The sequence below is a fragment of the Oncorhynchus kisutch genome, linkage group LG14 (genome assembly GCF_002021735.2).
Source record: "Oncorhynchus kisutch isolate 150728-3 linkage group LG14, Okis_V2, whole genome shotgun sequence".
NCBI lineage: Eukaryota > Metazoa > Chordata > Actinopteri > Salmoniformes > Salmonidae > Oncorhynchus > Oncorhynchus kisutch.
In genome coordinates this window covers 6,894,832-6,911,485 of record NC_034187.2, presented here as the reverse complement: position 1 = coordinate 6,911,485, position 16,654 = coordinate 6,894,832, and the positions used below count along the sequence as shown (strand labels likewise).

The 16,654-nt window shown below is 42.7% G+C and overlaps 1 protein-coding gene across 2 annotated transcripts in view; it reads right to left on the bottom strand.

Annotated features, from left to right (window-relative positions):
- Positions 1-12,395, bottom strand: part of LOC116353330 (tyrosine-protein phosphatase non-receptor type 23-like) — a 41,229-nt gene extending 28,834 nt beyond the window's left edge. For both annotated transcript variants that reach the window (XM_031787733.1, XM_031787734.1), the window contains exon 1: positions 10,925-12,395. In XM_031787733.1, the coding sequence (XP_031643593.1) occupies positions 10,925-12,098 (1,174 nt within the window). In that variant the 5' untranslated portion in view covers positions 12,099-12,395. The remainder of the gene's footprint in view (positions 1-10,924) is intronic.
- Between the last annotated feature and the right edge of the window lie 4,259 nt (positions 12,396-16,654).

The following is a 16,654-nucleotide window of genomic DNA, read 5'->3' as shown; positions in this document are numbered from 1 at the left end:
ATCGCCCCCAGAAACCTCCTTTTACTCTATGTTCCAGACGTTCTAGACGACCAATTCTCATAGCTTTTAGCCGTACCCTTATTCTACTCCTCCTATGTTCCTCTGGCGATGTAGAGGTGAATCCAGGCCCTGCAGTGCCTAGCTCCACTCCTATTCCCCAGGCGCTCTCTTTTGACGACTTCTGTAACCGTAATAGCCTTGGTTTCATGCATGTTAACATTAGAAGCCTCCTCCCTAAGTTTGTTCTATTCACTGCTTTAGCACACTCTGCCAACCCGGATGTTCTAGCTGTGTCTGAATCCTGGCTTAGGAAGACCACCAAAAACTCAGACATTTTAATTCCAAACTACAACATTTTCAGACAAGATAGAACTGCCAAAGGGGGCGGTGTTGCAATCTACTGCAAAGATAGCCTGCAGAGTTCTGTCCTACTATCCAGGTCTGTACCCAAACAATTTGAACTTCTACTTTTAAAAATCCACCTCTCTAAAAACAAGTCTCTCACCGTTGCCGCCTGCTATAGACCACCCTCTGCCCCCAGCTGTGCTCTGGACACCATATGTGAACTGATTGCCCCCCATCTATCTTCAGAGTTCGTGCTGCTAGGCGACCTAAACTGGAACATGCTTAACACCCCAGCCATCCTACAATCTAAACTTGATGCCCTCAATCTCACACAAATAATCAATGAACCTACCAGGTACCTCCCCAAAACCTTAAACACGGGCACCCTCATAGATATCATCCTAACCAACTTCCCCTCTAAATACACCTCTGCTGTCTTCAACCAAGATCTCAGCGATCACTGCCTCATTGCCTGCATCTGTAATGGGTCAGCGGTCAAACGACCTCCACTCATCACTGTAAAACGCTCCCTGAAACACTTCTGCGAGCAGGCCTTTCTAATCGACCTGGCCGGGGTATCCTGGAAGGATATTGATCTCATCCCGTCAGTAGAGGATGCCTGGATATTTTTTTTAAATGCCTTCCTAAACATCTTAAATAAACATGCCCCATTTAAGAAATTTAGAACCAGGAACAGATATAGCCCTTGGTTCTCCCCAGACCTGACTGCCCTTAACCAACACAAAAACATCCTATGGCGTTCTGCATTAGCATCGAACAGCCCCCGTGATATGCAGCTGTTCAGGGAAGCTAGAAATCATTATACACAGGCAGTTAGAAAAGCCAAGGCTAGCTTTTTCAAGCAGAAATTTGCTTCCTGCAACACTAACTCAAAAAAGTTCTGGGACACTGTAAAGTCCATGGAGAATAAGAACACCTCCTCCCAGCTGCCCACTGCACTGAAGATAGGAAACACTGTCACCACTGATAAATCCACCATAATTGAGAATTTCAATAAGCATTTTTCTACGGCTGGCCATGCTTTCCACCTGGCTACTCCTACCCCGGACAACAGCACTGCACCCCCAACAGCAACTCGCCCAAGCCTTCCCCATTTCTCCTTCTCCCAAATCCATTCAGCTGATGTTCTGAAAGAGCTGCAAAATCTGGACCCCTACAAATCAGCCGGGCTAGACAATCTGGACCCTTTCTTTCTAAAATTATCTGCCGAAATTGTTGCCACCCCTATTACTAGCCTGTTCAACCTCTCTTTCGTGTCGTCTGAGATTCCCAAAGAATGGAAAGCAGCTGCGGTCATCCCCCTCTTCAAAGGGGGGGACACTCTTGACCCAAACTGCTACAGACCTATATCTATCCTACCGTGCCTTTCTAAGGTCTTCGAAAGCCAAGTCAACAAACAGATTACCGACCATTTCGAATCTCACCATACCTTCTCTGCTATGCAATCCGGTTTCAGAGCTGGTCATGGGTGCACCTCAGCCACGCTCAAGGTCCTAAACGATATCTTAACCGCCATCGATAAGAAACATTACTGTGCAGCCGTATTCATTGATCTGGCCAAGGCTTTCGACTCTGTCAATCACCATATCCTCATCGGCAGACTCGACAGCCTTGGTTTCTCAAATGATTGCCTCGCCTGGTTCACCAACTACTTCTCTGATAGAGTTCAGTGTGTCAAATCGGAGGGTCTGCTGTCCGGACCTCTGGCAGTCTCTATGGGGGTGCCACAGGGTTCAATTCTTGGACCGACTCTCTTCTCTGTATACATCAATGAGGTCGCTCTTGCTGCTGGTGAGTCCCTGATCCACCTCTACGCAGACGACACCATTCTGTATACTTCCGGCCCTTCTTTGGACACTGTGTTAACAACCCTCCAGGCAAGCTTCAATGCCATACAACTCTCCTTCTGTGGCCTCCAATTGCTCTTAAATACAAGTAAAACTAAATGCATGCTCTTCAACCGATCGCTACCTGCACCTACCCGCCTGTCCAACATCACTACTCTGGACGGCTCTGACTTAGAATACGTGGACAACTACAAATACTTAGGTGTCTGGTTAGACTGTAAACTCTCCTTCCAGACCCATATCAAACATCTCCAATCCAAAGTTAAATCTAGAATTGGCTTCCTATTTCGCAACAAAGCATCCTTCACTCATGCTGCCAAACATACCCTTGTAAAACTGACCATCCTACCAATCCTCGACTTTGGCGATGTCATTTACAAAATAGCCTCCAATACCCTACTCAACAAATTGGATGCAGTCTATCACAGTGCAATCCGTTTTATCACCAAAGCCCCATATACTACCCACCATTGCGACCTGTACGCTCTCGTTGGCTGGCCCTCGCTTCATACTCGTCGCCAAACCCACTGGCTCCATGTCACCTACAAGACCCTGCTAGGTAAAGTCCCCCCTTATCTCAGCTCGCTGGTCACCATAGCATCTCCCACCTGTAGCACACGCTCCAGCAGGTATATCTCTCTAGTCACCCCCAAAACCAATTCTTTCTTTGGCCGCCTCTCCTTCCAGTTCTCTGCTGCCAATGACTGGAACGAACTACAAAAATCTCTGAAACTGGAAACACTTATCTCCCTCACTAGCTTTAAGCACCAACTGTCAGAGCAGCTCACAGATTACTGCACCTGTACATAGCCCACCTATAATTTAGCCCAAACAACTACCTCTTTCCCAACTGTATTTAATTTTTATTTATTTATTTATTTTGCTCCTTTGCACCCCATTATTTTTTATTTCTACTTTGCACATTCTTCCATTGCAAAACTACCATTCCAGTATTTTACTTGCTATATTGTATTTACTTTGCCATCATGGCCTTTTTTGCCTTTACCTCCCTTCTCACCTCATTTGCTCACATTGTATATAGACTTGTTTATACTGCATTATTGACTGTATGTTGGTTTTTACTCCATGTGTAACTCTGTGTCGTTTATTCTGTCGAACTGCGTTGCTTTATCTTGGCCAGGTCGCAATTGTAAATGAGAACTTGTTCTCAACTTGCCTACCTGGTTAAATAAAGGTAAAATAAAATAAAAAAATAAATACATTTGTGCCGTAGGAGTTAGCATCATTAGCATCCTCATTGTTAGTGCCATAGGAGTTAGCATCATTAGCATCCTCATTATTAGTGCCATAGGTGTTAGCATCAGTAGCATCATCATTATTAGTGACATAGGAGTTAGCATCATTAGCATCCTCATTGTTAGTGCCATAGGAGTTAGCATCATTAGCATCCTCATTGTTAGTGCCATAGGAGTTAGCATCATTAGCATCCTCATTATTAGTGCCATAGGTGTTAGCATCAGTAGCATCATCATTATTAGTGCCATAGGAGTTAGCATCATTAGCATCCTCATTGTTAGTGCCATAGGAGTTAGCATCAGTAGCGTCATCATTATTAGTGCCGTAGGAGTTAGCATCATTAGCATCATCATTATTAGTGCCGTAGGAGTTAGCGTCATTAGCATCCTCATTATTAGTGCCATAGGTGTTAGCATCAGTAGCATCATCATTATTAGTGCCATAGGAGTTAGCATCATAAGCATCCTCATTGTTAGTGCCATAATATACTTAATATAACTTAATATAATACATAAATAAAATCTATTTAGCCTCAAATAAAATGAAACATGTTCAATTTGGTTTAAATAATGCAAAAACAAAGTGTTGGAGAAGAAAGTAAAAGTGCAATATGTGCCACGTAAAAAAGCTAACGTTTCAGTTCCTTACTCAGAATATGAGAACATATGAAAGCTGGTGATTCCTTTTAACATGAGTCTTCAATATTCCCAGGTAAGACGTTTTAGGTTGTAGCTATTACAGGAATTTCTCTCTATACGATTTGTATTTCATATACCTTTGACTATTGGATGTTCTTATAGGCCCATAAGTATTGCCAGTGTAGCTTCCGTCCCTCTCCTCGCCCCTACCTGGGCTCGAACCGGGAACACATCGACAACAGCCACCCTCAAAGCAGCATTCCCCATCGCTCCACAAAATCTGCGGGGGAATAACTACTCCAAGTCTCAGAGCGAGTGACATTTGAAATGCTATTAGCGCGCACCCCGCTAACTAGCTAGCCATTTCACATCGGTTACACCAGCCTAACCTCGGGAGTTGATAGGCTTGAAGTCATAAACAGCTCAATGCTTGAAGCACAACGAAGAGCTGCTGGAAAAATGCATGTAAGTACTGTTTGAATGAATGCTTACGAGCCTGCTGCTGCCTACCATCGCTCAGTCAGACTGCTCTATCAAATCATAGACTTAGTTATAACATAATAACACACAGAAATATGAGCCTTAGGTCATTAATATGGTCGAATCCGAAAACTATCATCTCGAAAACAAGACTTTTATCCTTTCAGTGAAAGACGGAAATACTTTATCTAACAGGTGGCATCCATAAGTCTAAATATTCCTGTTACATTGCACAACCTTCAATGTTATGTCATAATTACATAAAATTCTGGCAAATTAGGCGGCCCAAACTGTTGCAGATACCCCTGACTCTGCGTGCAATGAACGCAAGAGAAGTGACACAATTTCACCTGGTTAATATTGCCTGCTAACCTGGATTTCCTTTAGCTAAATATGCAGGTTTAAAAATAGATACTTCTGTGTATTGATTTTAAGAAAGGCATTGATGTTTATGGTTAGGTACACATTGGAGCAAGACAGTCCTTTTTCGCGAATACGCACCTCATCGATTATATGCAACGCAGGACACGCTAGATGAACTAGTAATATCATCAACCATGTGTAGTTAACTAGTGATTATGTTTGATTGATTGTTTTTTACAAGTTTAATGCTAGCTAGCAATTTACCTTGGCTTACTGCATTAACAGGCAGTCTCCTCGTGGAGTGCAATGTAATCAGGTGGTTAGAGCGTTGGACTAGTTAACTGTAAAGTTGCAAGATTGAATCCCCGAGCTGACAAGGTAAAAATCTGTCATTCTGCCCCTGAACAAGACAGTTAACCCACCGTTCCTAGGTTCCGTCATTGAAAATAAGAATGTGTTGTTAACTGACTTGCCTGGTTAAGTAAAGGATAAATAAATAAAAAAATCGGACAAATCGGTGTCGAAATATACCAATTTCTGATTGTTATGAAAACTTGAAATCGGCCCTAATTAATCGGCCATTCCGATTAATCGGTCGACCTCTACTAGATACAATGCTATTTCACAGCAAACAAATTTACAGCAGACTTTCAGCACGCCTACACATTTTTTTCCTCCACATTTTCAAACAGTCAAATTTATATTTTCCAACGGGGCTATACATTTGTGTGAGGTTTTTTCTTTCCTGAGTAGCATCGTTTCACTACCAATTTTTTTAAATTAAACCATCTTGTGTTCAGCGAAATAACAACACAATGTCAAATACAGGTAGCCTAGTTAAACAATGAACATCCAATCACATTAACCGTTACTTTCTCGCAGCAATTCCACTAACGGTCCATACGTAGCCAAACGTAGCTGCTGCACATGTTGGTATCTGTACTGATGGCGAAGAAGCCATGGCAGGGAGACATAGTGGAGTGGTAACGCGACGCCACTTGGGTACACTGCAGCATCCATCGAGAAGCTCATGCTGCCAAGGGAATGCCTGACAGCTTGAAAGAGGTTTTGGACACTACAGTGAAAATGGTTAACTTTGTTAAAGCAAGGCCCCTTAACCTTTGTGTATTTACTGCACTATGCAATGATATGGGCATCGACCATATAACGCTTTTACAACATGCGCTGGTGATCAAGGGGCAAAGTATTGACACATTTTTTTTAATTGAGAGAAGGGGCTTAAAGTTTTCTTTACTGACCATAATTTTCACTTGTCTGACCGCTTGCATGATGATGAGTTTATCACACGACTGGCCTATCTGAGTGATGTTTTTCCTCACCTGATTGATCTGAATCTAGGATTACAGGGACTCTCCACAACTATATTCAATGTGTGGGATAATATTGAGGCTATAATTAAGAAGTTGGAGCTCTTCTCTGTCTGCATTAACAAGGACAACACACAGGTCTTTCCATAATTGTATGATTTTTTTGTGTGCAAATTAACTCAAGCTTACGGGCAACGTCAAATGTAATATAGCGAAGCACCTGAGAGAGTTTGGTGCGCAATTACGCAGGTACTTTCCCAAAACAGATGACACAAAAAACTGGATTCGTTATCCCTTTCATGCCCTGCCTCCAGCCCACTTACCGGTATCTGAACAAGAGAGCCTCATCGAAATCGCAAAAAGCGTTTCTGTGAAAATTGAATTTAATCAGAAGCCACTGGCAGATTTCTGGATTGGGCTGTTAAGACACTGATGCCCTTTGCAACCACGTACCTATGTGAGAGTGGACTCTCGGCCCTCACTAGCATGTAAATACAGGCACAGACTGTGTGGAAAATGATTTAAGACGGAGACTCTCTCCAATACAACCTAACATTGCAGAGTTATGTACATCCTTTCAAGCACACCCTTCTCATTAACCTGTGGTGAGTTATTCACACCCTTCTCATTAACCTGTGGTGAGTTATTCACACCCTTCTCATTAACCTGTGGTGAGTTATTCACACCCTTCTCATTAACCTGTGGTGAGTTATTCACACCCTTCTCATTAACCTGTGGTGAGTTATTCACACCCTTCTCATTAACCTGTGGTGAGTTATTCACACCCTTCTCATTAACCTGTGGTGAGTTATTCACACCCTTCTCATTAACCTGTGGTGAGTTATTCACACCCTTCTCATTAACCTGTGGTGAGTTATTCACACCCTTCTCATTAACCTGTGGTGAGTTATTCACACCCTTCTCATTAACCTGTGGTGAGTTATTCACACCCTTCTCATTAACCTGTGGTGAGTTATTCACACCCTTCTCATTAACCTGTGGTGAGTTATTCACACCCTTCTCATTAACCTGTGGTGAGTTATTCACACCCTTCTCATTAACCTGTGGTGAGTTATTCACACCCTTCTCATTAACCTGTGGTGAGTTATTCACACCCTTCTCATTAACCTGTGGTGAGTTATTCACATCCTTCTCATTAACCTGTGCTGAGTTATTCACAATGTTTCGATGAACAAATAAGGTTTTATATGTAAGATAGTTAAATAAAGAGCTAAATTATTGATTATTATTATATTATTATTTATGCCCCGGTCCTATAAGAGCTCTTTGTCACTTCCCAAGAGACCCGGGTTGTGATAAAAAGTCATTTTTTTATGTTTAATAAATATGTGGCAAAAAAAAGAAACATTTGAGAGTGTGTTGACCCTGGTGCTAGAGGGGGTACAGCTAGAGGTTGAAAGTTTGAAGGGGTACGGGACTATAAAAAGTTTGGGAACCAAACATAGAGCCATGCCTACATGGAACTCTATTCCAAGTCAAGTAACTGATGCAAGCTGTAAAATTAGATTTTAAAAAACAAACATTAAATAAACAGATCAAAATACACCTTATGGAACAGAGGGGACTGTGAGGAGACACACACACAGGCACAGACACATTATACACACACACACACGATAACAGACACATTATACACACACACACACACACACATGATAACATACACATTATACACACACACACACACACACATGATAACATACACATTATACACACACACACACACACACGATAACATACACATTATACACACACACACACACGATAACATACACATTATACACACACACACACACACATGATAACATACACATTATACACACACACACACACACACACATGATAACATACACATTATACACACACACACATGATAACATACACATTATACACACACACACATGATAACATACACATTATACACACACACACATGATAACATACACATTATACACACACACACACACGATAACATACACATTATACACACATACACACACACACACACATGGATTTAGTACTGTAGATATGTGGTAGTGGTGGAGTGAGGGCACACAGTGTGTTGTGAAATCTGTGATTGTATTGTCATGTTTTTAAAATGGTATAAAGTGACTTAATTTTGCTGGACCCCAGGAAGAGTAGCTGCTGCCTCGGCAGCTCATGGGGATCCTTAATAATAAATACAAATACAAATCTGTAGCGCCATCGTTATCAACATCCATTTGAATTAGCATTACTATCCTCATCGTTTATTAGAACCATAGGAGTTAGCATCAGTAGCATCATGGTTATTGAAAGCCATTGAAATTAGCATTGCTAGCTAGAATCATTAAATGCCTGTGCTGTGGCTGGCCAAGAACACTCACAGGTCAGTAGCTAGCAGACGATGTATATCTGAGTGACAGTAGCTGTTGGAAACGAAAGCCTGTTTGTCACTTAACCTACGTACCCAGAATTAGAAATGTTTACCGCTCTCACCGTATGGACTTAATCTCTCTGCAGCAGTGGTACTGAAAGTCGGGGTCGCCACGCCTAGTGTTAAAAAATAACAAAAAAATGTTGTTTTGTTTTTTGGGAACCAAACATTAAGAGTACACATTATGTTATGGGACAATATACAAACATATATTTTTTTTAATATGTAATTTAATTGATATGTATTGGTTCTCTTCATTTTGATAGGAGAGATGAAAATAAATTGAAGGTTATTTGTTGATGTGGAAATTATAAATGCACAGATTTTAAGGTTGTGTCATTTGATTTGTGGTGGGGTGGTTCCCGAGAAATTCTGTCCAAAAAATTGGGGTCCCTCTGACAAGGGATTGAATACGACTGTTCTGGAGTGTTTGTGTGTGTGTGTGTCTGCGTGCGTGCGTGTGTGTGTGTGTGTGCGTGTGTAGACCAGTCACAGTGAGTCATGATGTGTTCAGCACTGTAGCCACACACACTTATATCCCCAGACACACACACACACACACTACGTTAGACTGCGATATACATACAAATAATGAATGTTTTCTGGCCTTTTATACTCAATACAAACAACCAAAAGAGGAGTGTAAAGGATCAACCTCTGTGACATCATCCTACATCCTAATCCAGATTAAGCAGCCCTGCCTCCTACCTCTTCTCCCCTCTGTAGCCATGCTAATCTAGATTAGCCATATCCCTTCCTTATACATATATAAAGTGGAAGGGGAAGTAGGAGGAGAGAAGAAGACTATCTACGGGAGAACAACCCCCCCTCCCTTGGATATTAGAGTACAGAGAGACAGACAGAGAGACAGAGATGGTAGAGAGAGAGAGTTTTGCACATTGTTACAACACTGTATATAGACATAATATGACATTTGAAATGTGTTTATTCTTTTGGAACTTCTGTGAGTGTAATGTTCATTTGCATTGATAATATAACTTTTTGTTTATTATCTACATGACTTGGTTTGGCAATGTTAACATATGTTTCCCATGACAATAAAGCCCCTTGAATTGAATTGAGTGAGAGCGAGAGAGAGAGAGAGTGAGGGCCAACCAGGGTAGAGCTGGGTCAAAGCTAATCTGGACTCTCCCATTCCAAGAATGCTTACCAGGTACACTGTAAAAAAATCTAGTTGTTTTGTTTCAACGAATCATTATTAAGTAACTGGTTCCACAGCCTCTTTTTGGGGTTTACTCAACTTTTAAGTGTTACCTGAACTAAAAATAGTTGGCCCGAACTTAGCTTACACTTGAGAAAACGTAGGCAAAAATTCACTCAATTTAAAATTATGTGTTTGCTCAACTTGAGTCACATGTTAATAAAAAAAAAAAGCTATTTACACACATAAAGCACTTTTAAAATAGAATGTTTTCAATTTACATATTTGACTACTTTCTGCAATTATTAAAATATTATATTCAAGATCTTTTCACCTGAGATTTGAACTCACAACCTATTGGTTCACAGCATTCAGTTCTTCCTGCTACGTGTCTGTGTCAATTATAAATTAATCTGACAAATCTCTCATCATTGATTTAATTTGCTTATATAGTTTTTTCCATATAAGCATACTACTCTGTTTTGATGTTACAATGAAAAATAAAACAGTTTTTCTTGAGTGTGCTTTTAACAACAGAACTGAGATTTACTGTGCAAAGTAACACAAGTGATTTTAGTCATTGACACAGGCATGGTAGAGTAGCAGGACGATTGGTATGCTGTGAGCCAAGAAGTTGTGAGTTCATATCCCAGTTGAGGACAAGTTGAATATAAACTACTGTATAAATCAACATGCTCAATGTAATCACGCATTGCCATGTAAGTTGAAAACAGTGTTTTTTATATATTTTAAAAGCACTGTTTGTGTAAATAGTTCCAAATACTTTTTTTTATAGGTAAGATGCCCACAATAATAATTTCTACTTGACTGAAAATATGAGACATTTTGAGCAAACACATAATTTTAAGTTGACAGAATTTTTGCCTATGTTTCTTTTGTTGTTGTTCAGGTAACACCTGTGGAACCAGATTTCCGTTTTACAGTGAAAGGTTGAGTTTCACAAAATATTCCTGAAGTTCAGTTCATCCGTTCCTACTTTACAGTGTTAAAAAAACACAACAAACAAAACAACAACAGAAACCTACCTCTCCAGTCTTGACGTTTGGGTGTGTGTAAGAGGGGGGTGTGTGAGAAGGGGATCTGGCTGGTGTTGTAGCTGCGCCGTCGGAGCAGGTTAAAGAACCTCTTTCTCTGCTTGGGTGGAGGAGTGGGGAGGCTGGGCTGGGACTGGGGAGCAAACCCAGAGCTGTAGCCTGGTCCTGGGAGGGAGGGAGGGCCATATCCCAGTCTTGGGGAAGGATATCCAGAGTTGAGGTAAGTGTTGCTGTGTCCTTGGGCAGTGTTTTGGCATCCTGGGTTAGGGTTGCTGCTGGGGTTGGTGTTGTAGGCTGGGTTACAGTGTCCTGGGTTAGGGTTGCTGCTGGGGTTGGTTTTGTAGGCTGGGTTACAGTGTCCTGGGTTAGCGTTGCTGCTGGGGTTGGTGTTGTAGGCTGGGTTACAGTGTCCTGGGTTAGGGCTGCTGCTGGGGTTGGTTTTGTAGGCTGGGTTACAGTGTCCTGGGTTAAGGTTGCTGCTGGGGTTGGTGTTGTAGGCTGGGTTATAGTGTCCTGGGTTAAGGCTGCTGCTGGGGGTGGTGTTGTAGGCTGGCTTACAGTGTCTTGGGTTAGAGTTGGGGTACCCAGCAGATCCACGATTAGGGTAGCCTTGGAGTCCAGAGTTTGGATATCCTGGGGGTCCAGGGTTTGGGTATCCTGAAGGTCCAGTGTGACTGTAGCTGGCTGCTCCTGGAGGAGAAAGAGGTGGGGGGGGAAAGCTGTACCCAGGATGATGGTCGGGTGTGGGGGGAGAGTAGCTGGTCTTCCGTAGCTGGGTCAGGCAGTGGCCGTGCGTGTGCTGCTGGGAGCCCCTGGAGGAGTAGCCTGCTCGATGGTGGCGCACCAGGCCGGGGGGGCTGGGGCCAGGGTAGGGGAAGTCCTGTCTGTGTAGTGGCCCCTGGAGGCCCTTGTTGTCCGGTTGTCCCCGGGCGAGTGGCCTGGACGCCCACGGTCCGTCTCGTTGCTGGTGGATCTTGGAGGTGAGCAGCCGACGTCTCAGACTGCCCTCGCTCTTGGGCTGCAGGTAGAGCATCTTTTGAATATCTTTCGAGCAGGCCGGAAGCAGCTCGTCCTCATCCTCGCTGAAGCCCCCCTTCCAGCATTGAGCCCCCACGCCTCCTCCTACCACCGGCTCGGTGGACAGACAGTCCACGTATGCTATCATCTTCTCAGAGTCTCTCCCTGTCTCACCTGTGTGATTAATTGTTCTAACAGTCCACGTAATCCGTCATCCAGTCTTTCCAAACAGTATGTTCCCATCAAGTCTGGTCTGAAGAGGCTGGACTCTCCGAGTCTTCCCTACAACAGTAGATTCTCAATGAGCTGTATGTTAGTGACCATCCACGGTGGAGAGAAACACTGGTAGAGAGAGAGTACAGATCTATCTCACGTAGTGGACTCTTACAGAAACCGATCTCTGAGACTGTATGGTGCGGTCCTTCCTTGTCTCTCTCGCGTCACATCTCCTCTTTCTCTCTCTCTCTCCATCTACCCACTCCTTCTCTCTCAATAATCTCTTAACTAGGATTATCCTGAAGAAGGCCGGCCTTACATATGGTCAACATGGTACAGGTAATTACTGACGTCTTATAGACCACACACACTTTTCCTATAAAAGGTCATTAACGGCGTGTGAGAGTAAGAGCTACTCCCACTTTAAAGGGGAATTTCACCCTGGCTCTGCAACGGCATATAGTCGTTACTATATGAACAACATTAAGTTTTTTATCATAAACATCAACATTATCCAAACCACAAGCTAGAACTATCACTTTTCATTTTATTAGTAGAGTCGGGATGTTTCGACTTCCTGTTTATTCGTCTGCTCATAGTGAACCAAAATATTTGGCATTCAAAGCTGAACGCTAGGTAGAATTTTTCACCGGTTTAATATAGGTTACCCAGATCGGATTCGTCAGATCACCAATGAGCATCGGTGGCTCCGTCCCGGTAACTAATGACTCAGCATCCCTGGCAACATGGCTACCAGGGGGAAAAAAACGGTTGCGATCCTTAAAGCGAACTTCTCTTGAACCGACTATCCGGAGTTTAGACTCCGGGTTTTCGCGGTGAAGACGAGAACGGTACCCCTCATGTCCAGGGTTTTATCAACCTCAAGAAGATGGCTACCTAGCATGAAACGGCTAATGACGGTACATAAAACACTTGAATAATGTTAACTTCAAATGACCAACAAACAGTCATCTCAGAACGCTTTTTTTGTTGTTTAAATGTTTGTTTTTTCAACGTGTGTGTGGTGTTCTGTGCCTGGCTGTGCTAATTAAAAACAATCGTGAAATTGTCTCATCTTTCACCCTCCTACGATATAGCTAACTCACTCTCCGTGTGTTGGTAGCCATTATAAATGTGTATAAATCAGCTATGTTCTCAGCCAGTCCCATGATACAACATGTGGTCATTATCTTTTAATCTCCCTTATTATTTTTGTGTTAACGTGTGTATGTTGAAAGTCTTTTGTTTTGTCAGCCAATGTTGACCATGGTCTTAAATGTTGACACATCAACTAACTAAGTTAGTTCTCAGCCAGTCTCAGCTGGCTAGCAATCTTGTCGCCAATTTAGTGACGCTAGTGGTGGTTGAAATGTGTATTGTTGTGTATTTCGTTGTAGGTGGTACAGAATCTGATTCCACCATCATCATGCACTTCCAACCGCTAGCTCTACACAAGGTGAAGGTAAGTTGGCCAAAAAATATTTACAAGCTGACAGCTGAGATAGCTCTATTTACAGTAAGCGTGGCATAAACATGAATTGGGTAGTGTTTGTATGGTTTGTGTAATGGGATTTACAGGAGGTTAGAGATAGTCTGAGTACAACACAGTACCTTCCAGACCATGTCATCAATTCAGTCTACTCCTATTCTCTTTTAACCTTTTTCTCTTTGTAAAATTTCACTTTGGACTCATTCCACAGTGCCCTGCTGATAAATAACCCAACGCTGGGGGCATTTTTGGTAAACAACCATGAGGGAACAGACACACCTTGTAGTTATGGAGCACAACAAGATTGTGGGCCAGAAACCAGCAAGGGACAGTGAAAGTCATCAAATCAAGACTACAACAGTAATGATACAACCACCTCATTCTTCTCTCTGCAGATTCTCAAAACACAATACCAAAGACACAATCTGTCAAAGTCAATTGGCTGGGGAAGGTTTACAGACAGTACTTTGAGATTAGGGTCTTGTTTACATTTGACATGATTGAGCATATGCTCTTATCCAGAGCAATTTACAGTAGTAAGTACACACATTCATACTTTTCATACTGGTCCACCCACCATGGGAATCAAACCCACAACACTGGCATTGCAAGAGCCATGCTCTACCAATTGAGCTATAAGGGACAGTAAATGTATTGTATTGTATTGTATTGTAGACAGTAAATGTATTGTTGTGTATGAGAGCGATTGAGGTGTCATTTCTCCTCAATCCCAAACAGAAAAATAATACTTGGTAATATCTGTATATTATGTTTTATGTGGACATTCAGTTCATTCGGAAACTATTCAGACCCATTGACTTTTACCACATTTATACACATTATTTTAAAGTGGATTTAAAAAAGTTTAATCCTCATCAATCTACACACAATACCCCATAATGACAAAACATTTTTGCAAATATATAAAAAAAATAAAAACTGAAATACCTTATCTACAGTATTCAGACCCTTTGCTATAAGAACCGAAATTGAGCTCAGGTGCATCTTGTTTCCATTGCTCTTCCTTGAGATGCTTCTACAACTTGATTGGAGTCCACCTGTGGTAAATTCAATTGATTGGACATGATTTGGAAAAATCACTTGAACCTGATCAAACATCTCTAGAGAGACCTGAAAATAGTTGTGCAGCAATGCTCCCCATCCAACCTGACAGAGCTTGAGAGGATCTGCCAAAGGTGCTTCAACAAAGTACTGAGTAAAGGGTCTGAATACTTATGCAAATGTGATATTTCAGTTTTTTTTTTTTTTTGCAAAAGTTTCTAAAAAGTTTGTAAAAAACATTTTTTGCTTTGTCATTAAAAAAGTTCAAGGGTTTCAAAAGCTCTGTGCACTGTATATAAGGTCCCACAGTTGACAGTGCATGTCAGATCAAAAACCAAGCCATGAGGTCGAAGGAATTGTCCGTAGAGCACCGAGACACAATTGTGTCGAGGCACAGATCTGGGGAAGGGTAACAAAACATTTATGCAGTACTGAAGGTCCCCAAGAACACAGTGACTTCCATCATTCTTAAATGGAAGAAGTTTGGAACCACCAAGATTCTTCCTAGAGCTGTCTGCCGGGCCAAACTGAGCAATCGGGGGAGGAGGGCCTTTTGTCAGGGAGGTACCTAAAGGACTCTCAGAGAATCAAGATCCTCTGGTCTGATTTGTATTTGTATTTAATATTGATCGCCGTTAGTTCCTGCCAAGGCAGCAGCTACTCTTCCTGGGGTTTATTATGGATCCCCGTTAGTTCCTGCCAAGGCAGCAGCTACTCTTCCTGGGGTTTATTATGGATCCCCCATTAGTTCCTGCCAAGGCAGCAGCTACTCTTCCTGGGGTTTATTATGGATCCCCCATTAGTTCCTGCCAAGGCAGCAGCTACTCTTCCTGGGGTTTATTATGGATCTCCATTAGTTCCTGCCAAGGCAGCAGCTACTCTTCCTGGGGTTTATTATGGATCCTCATTAGCTCCTGTCAAGGCAGCAGCTACTCTTCCTGGGGTTTATTATGGATCCCCATTAGTTCCTGCCAAGGCAGCAGCTACTCTTCCTGGGGTTTATTATGGATCCCCATTAGTTCCTGCCAAGGCAGCAGCTACTCTTCCTGGGGTTTATTATGGATCCCCATTAGTTCCTGCCAAGGCAGCAGCTACTCTTCCTGGGGTTTATTATGGATCCCCATTAGTTCCTGCCAAGGCAGCAGCTACTCTTCCTGGGGTTTATTATGGATCCCCATTAGTTCCTGCCAAGGCAGCAGCTACTCTTCATGGGGTTTATTATGGATCCCCATTAGTTCCTGCCAAGCCAGCAGCTACTCTTCCTGGGGTTTATTATGGATCTCCATTAGTTCCTGCCAAGGCAGCCGGTACTCTTCCTGGGGTTTATTATGGATCCCCATTAGTTCCTGCCAAGGCAGCAGCTACTCTTCCTGGGGTTTATTATGGATCCCCATTAGTTCCTGCCAAGGCAGCAGCTACTCTTCCTGGGGTTTATTATGGATCCCCATTAGTTTCTGCCAAGGCAGCAGCTACTCTTCCTGGGGTTTATTATGGATCCCCATTAGTTCCTGCCAAGGCAGCAGCTACTCTTCCTGGGGTTTATTATGGATCCCCATTAGTTCCTGTCAAGGCAGCAGCTACTCTTCCTGGGGTTTATTATGGATCCCCATTAGTTCCTGCCAAGCCAGCAGCTACTCTTCCTGGGGTTTATTATGGATCCCCATTAGTTCCTGCCAAGCCAGCAGCTACTCTTCCTGGGGTTTATTATGGATCCCCATTAGCTCCTGTCAAGGCATCAGCTACTCTTCCTGAGGTTTATTATGGATCCCCATTAGTTCCTGCCGAGGCAGCAGCTACTCTTCCTGGCGTTTATTATGGATCCCCATTAGTTCCTGCCAAGGCAGCAGCTACTCTTCCTGGGGTTTATTATGGATCCCCATTAGTTCCTGCCAAGGCAGCAGCTACTCTTCCTGGGCTTTATTATGGATCCCTATTAG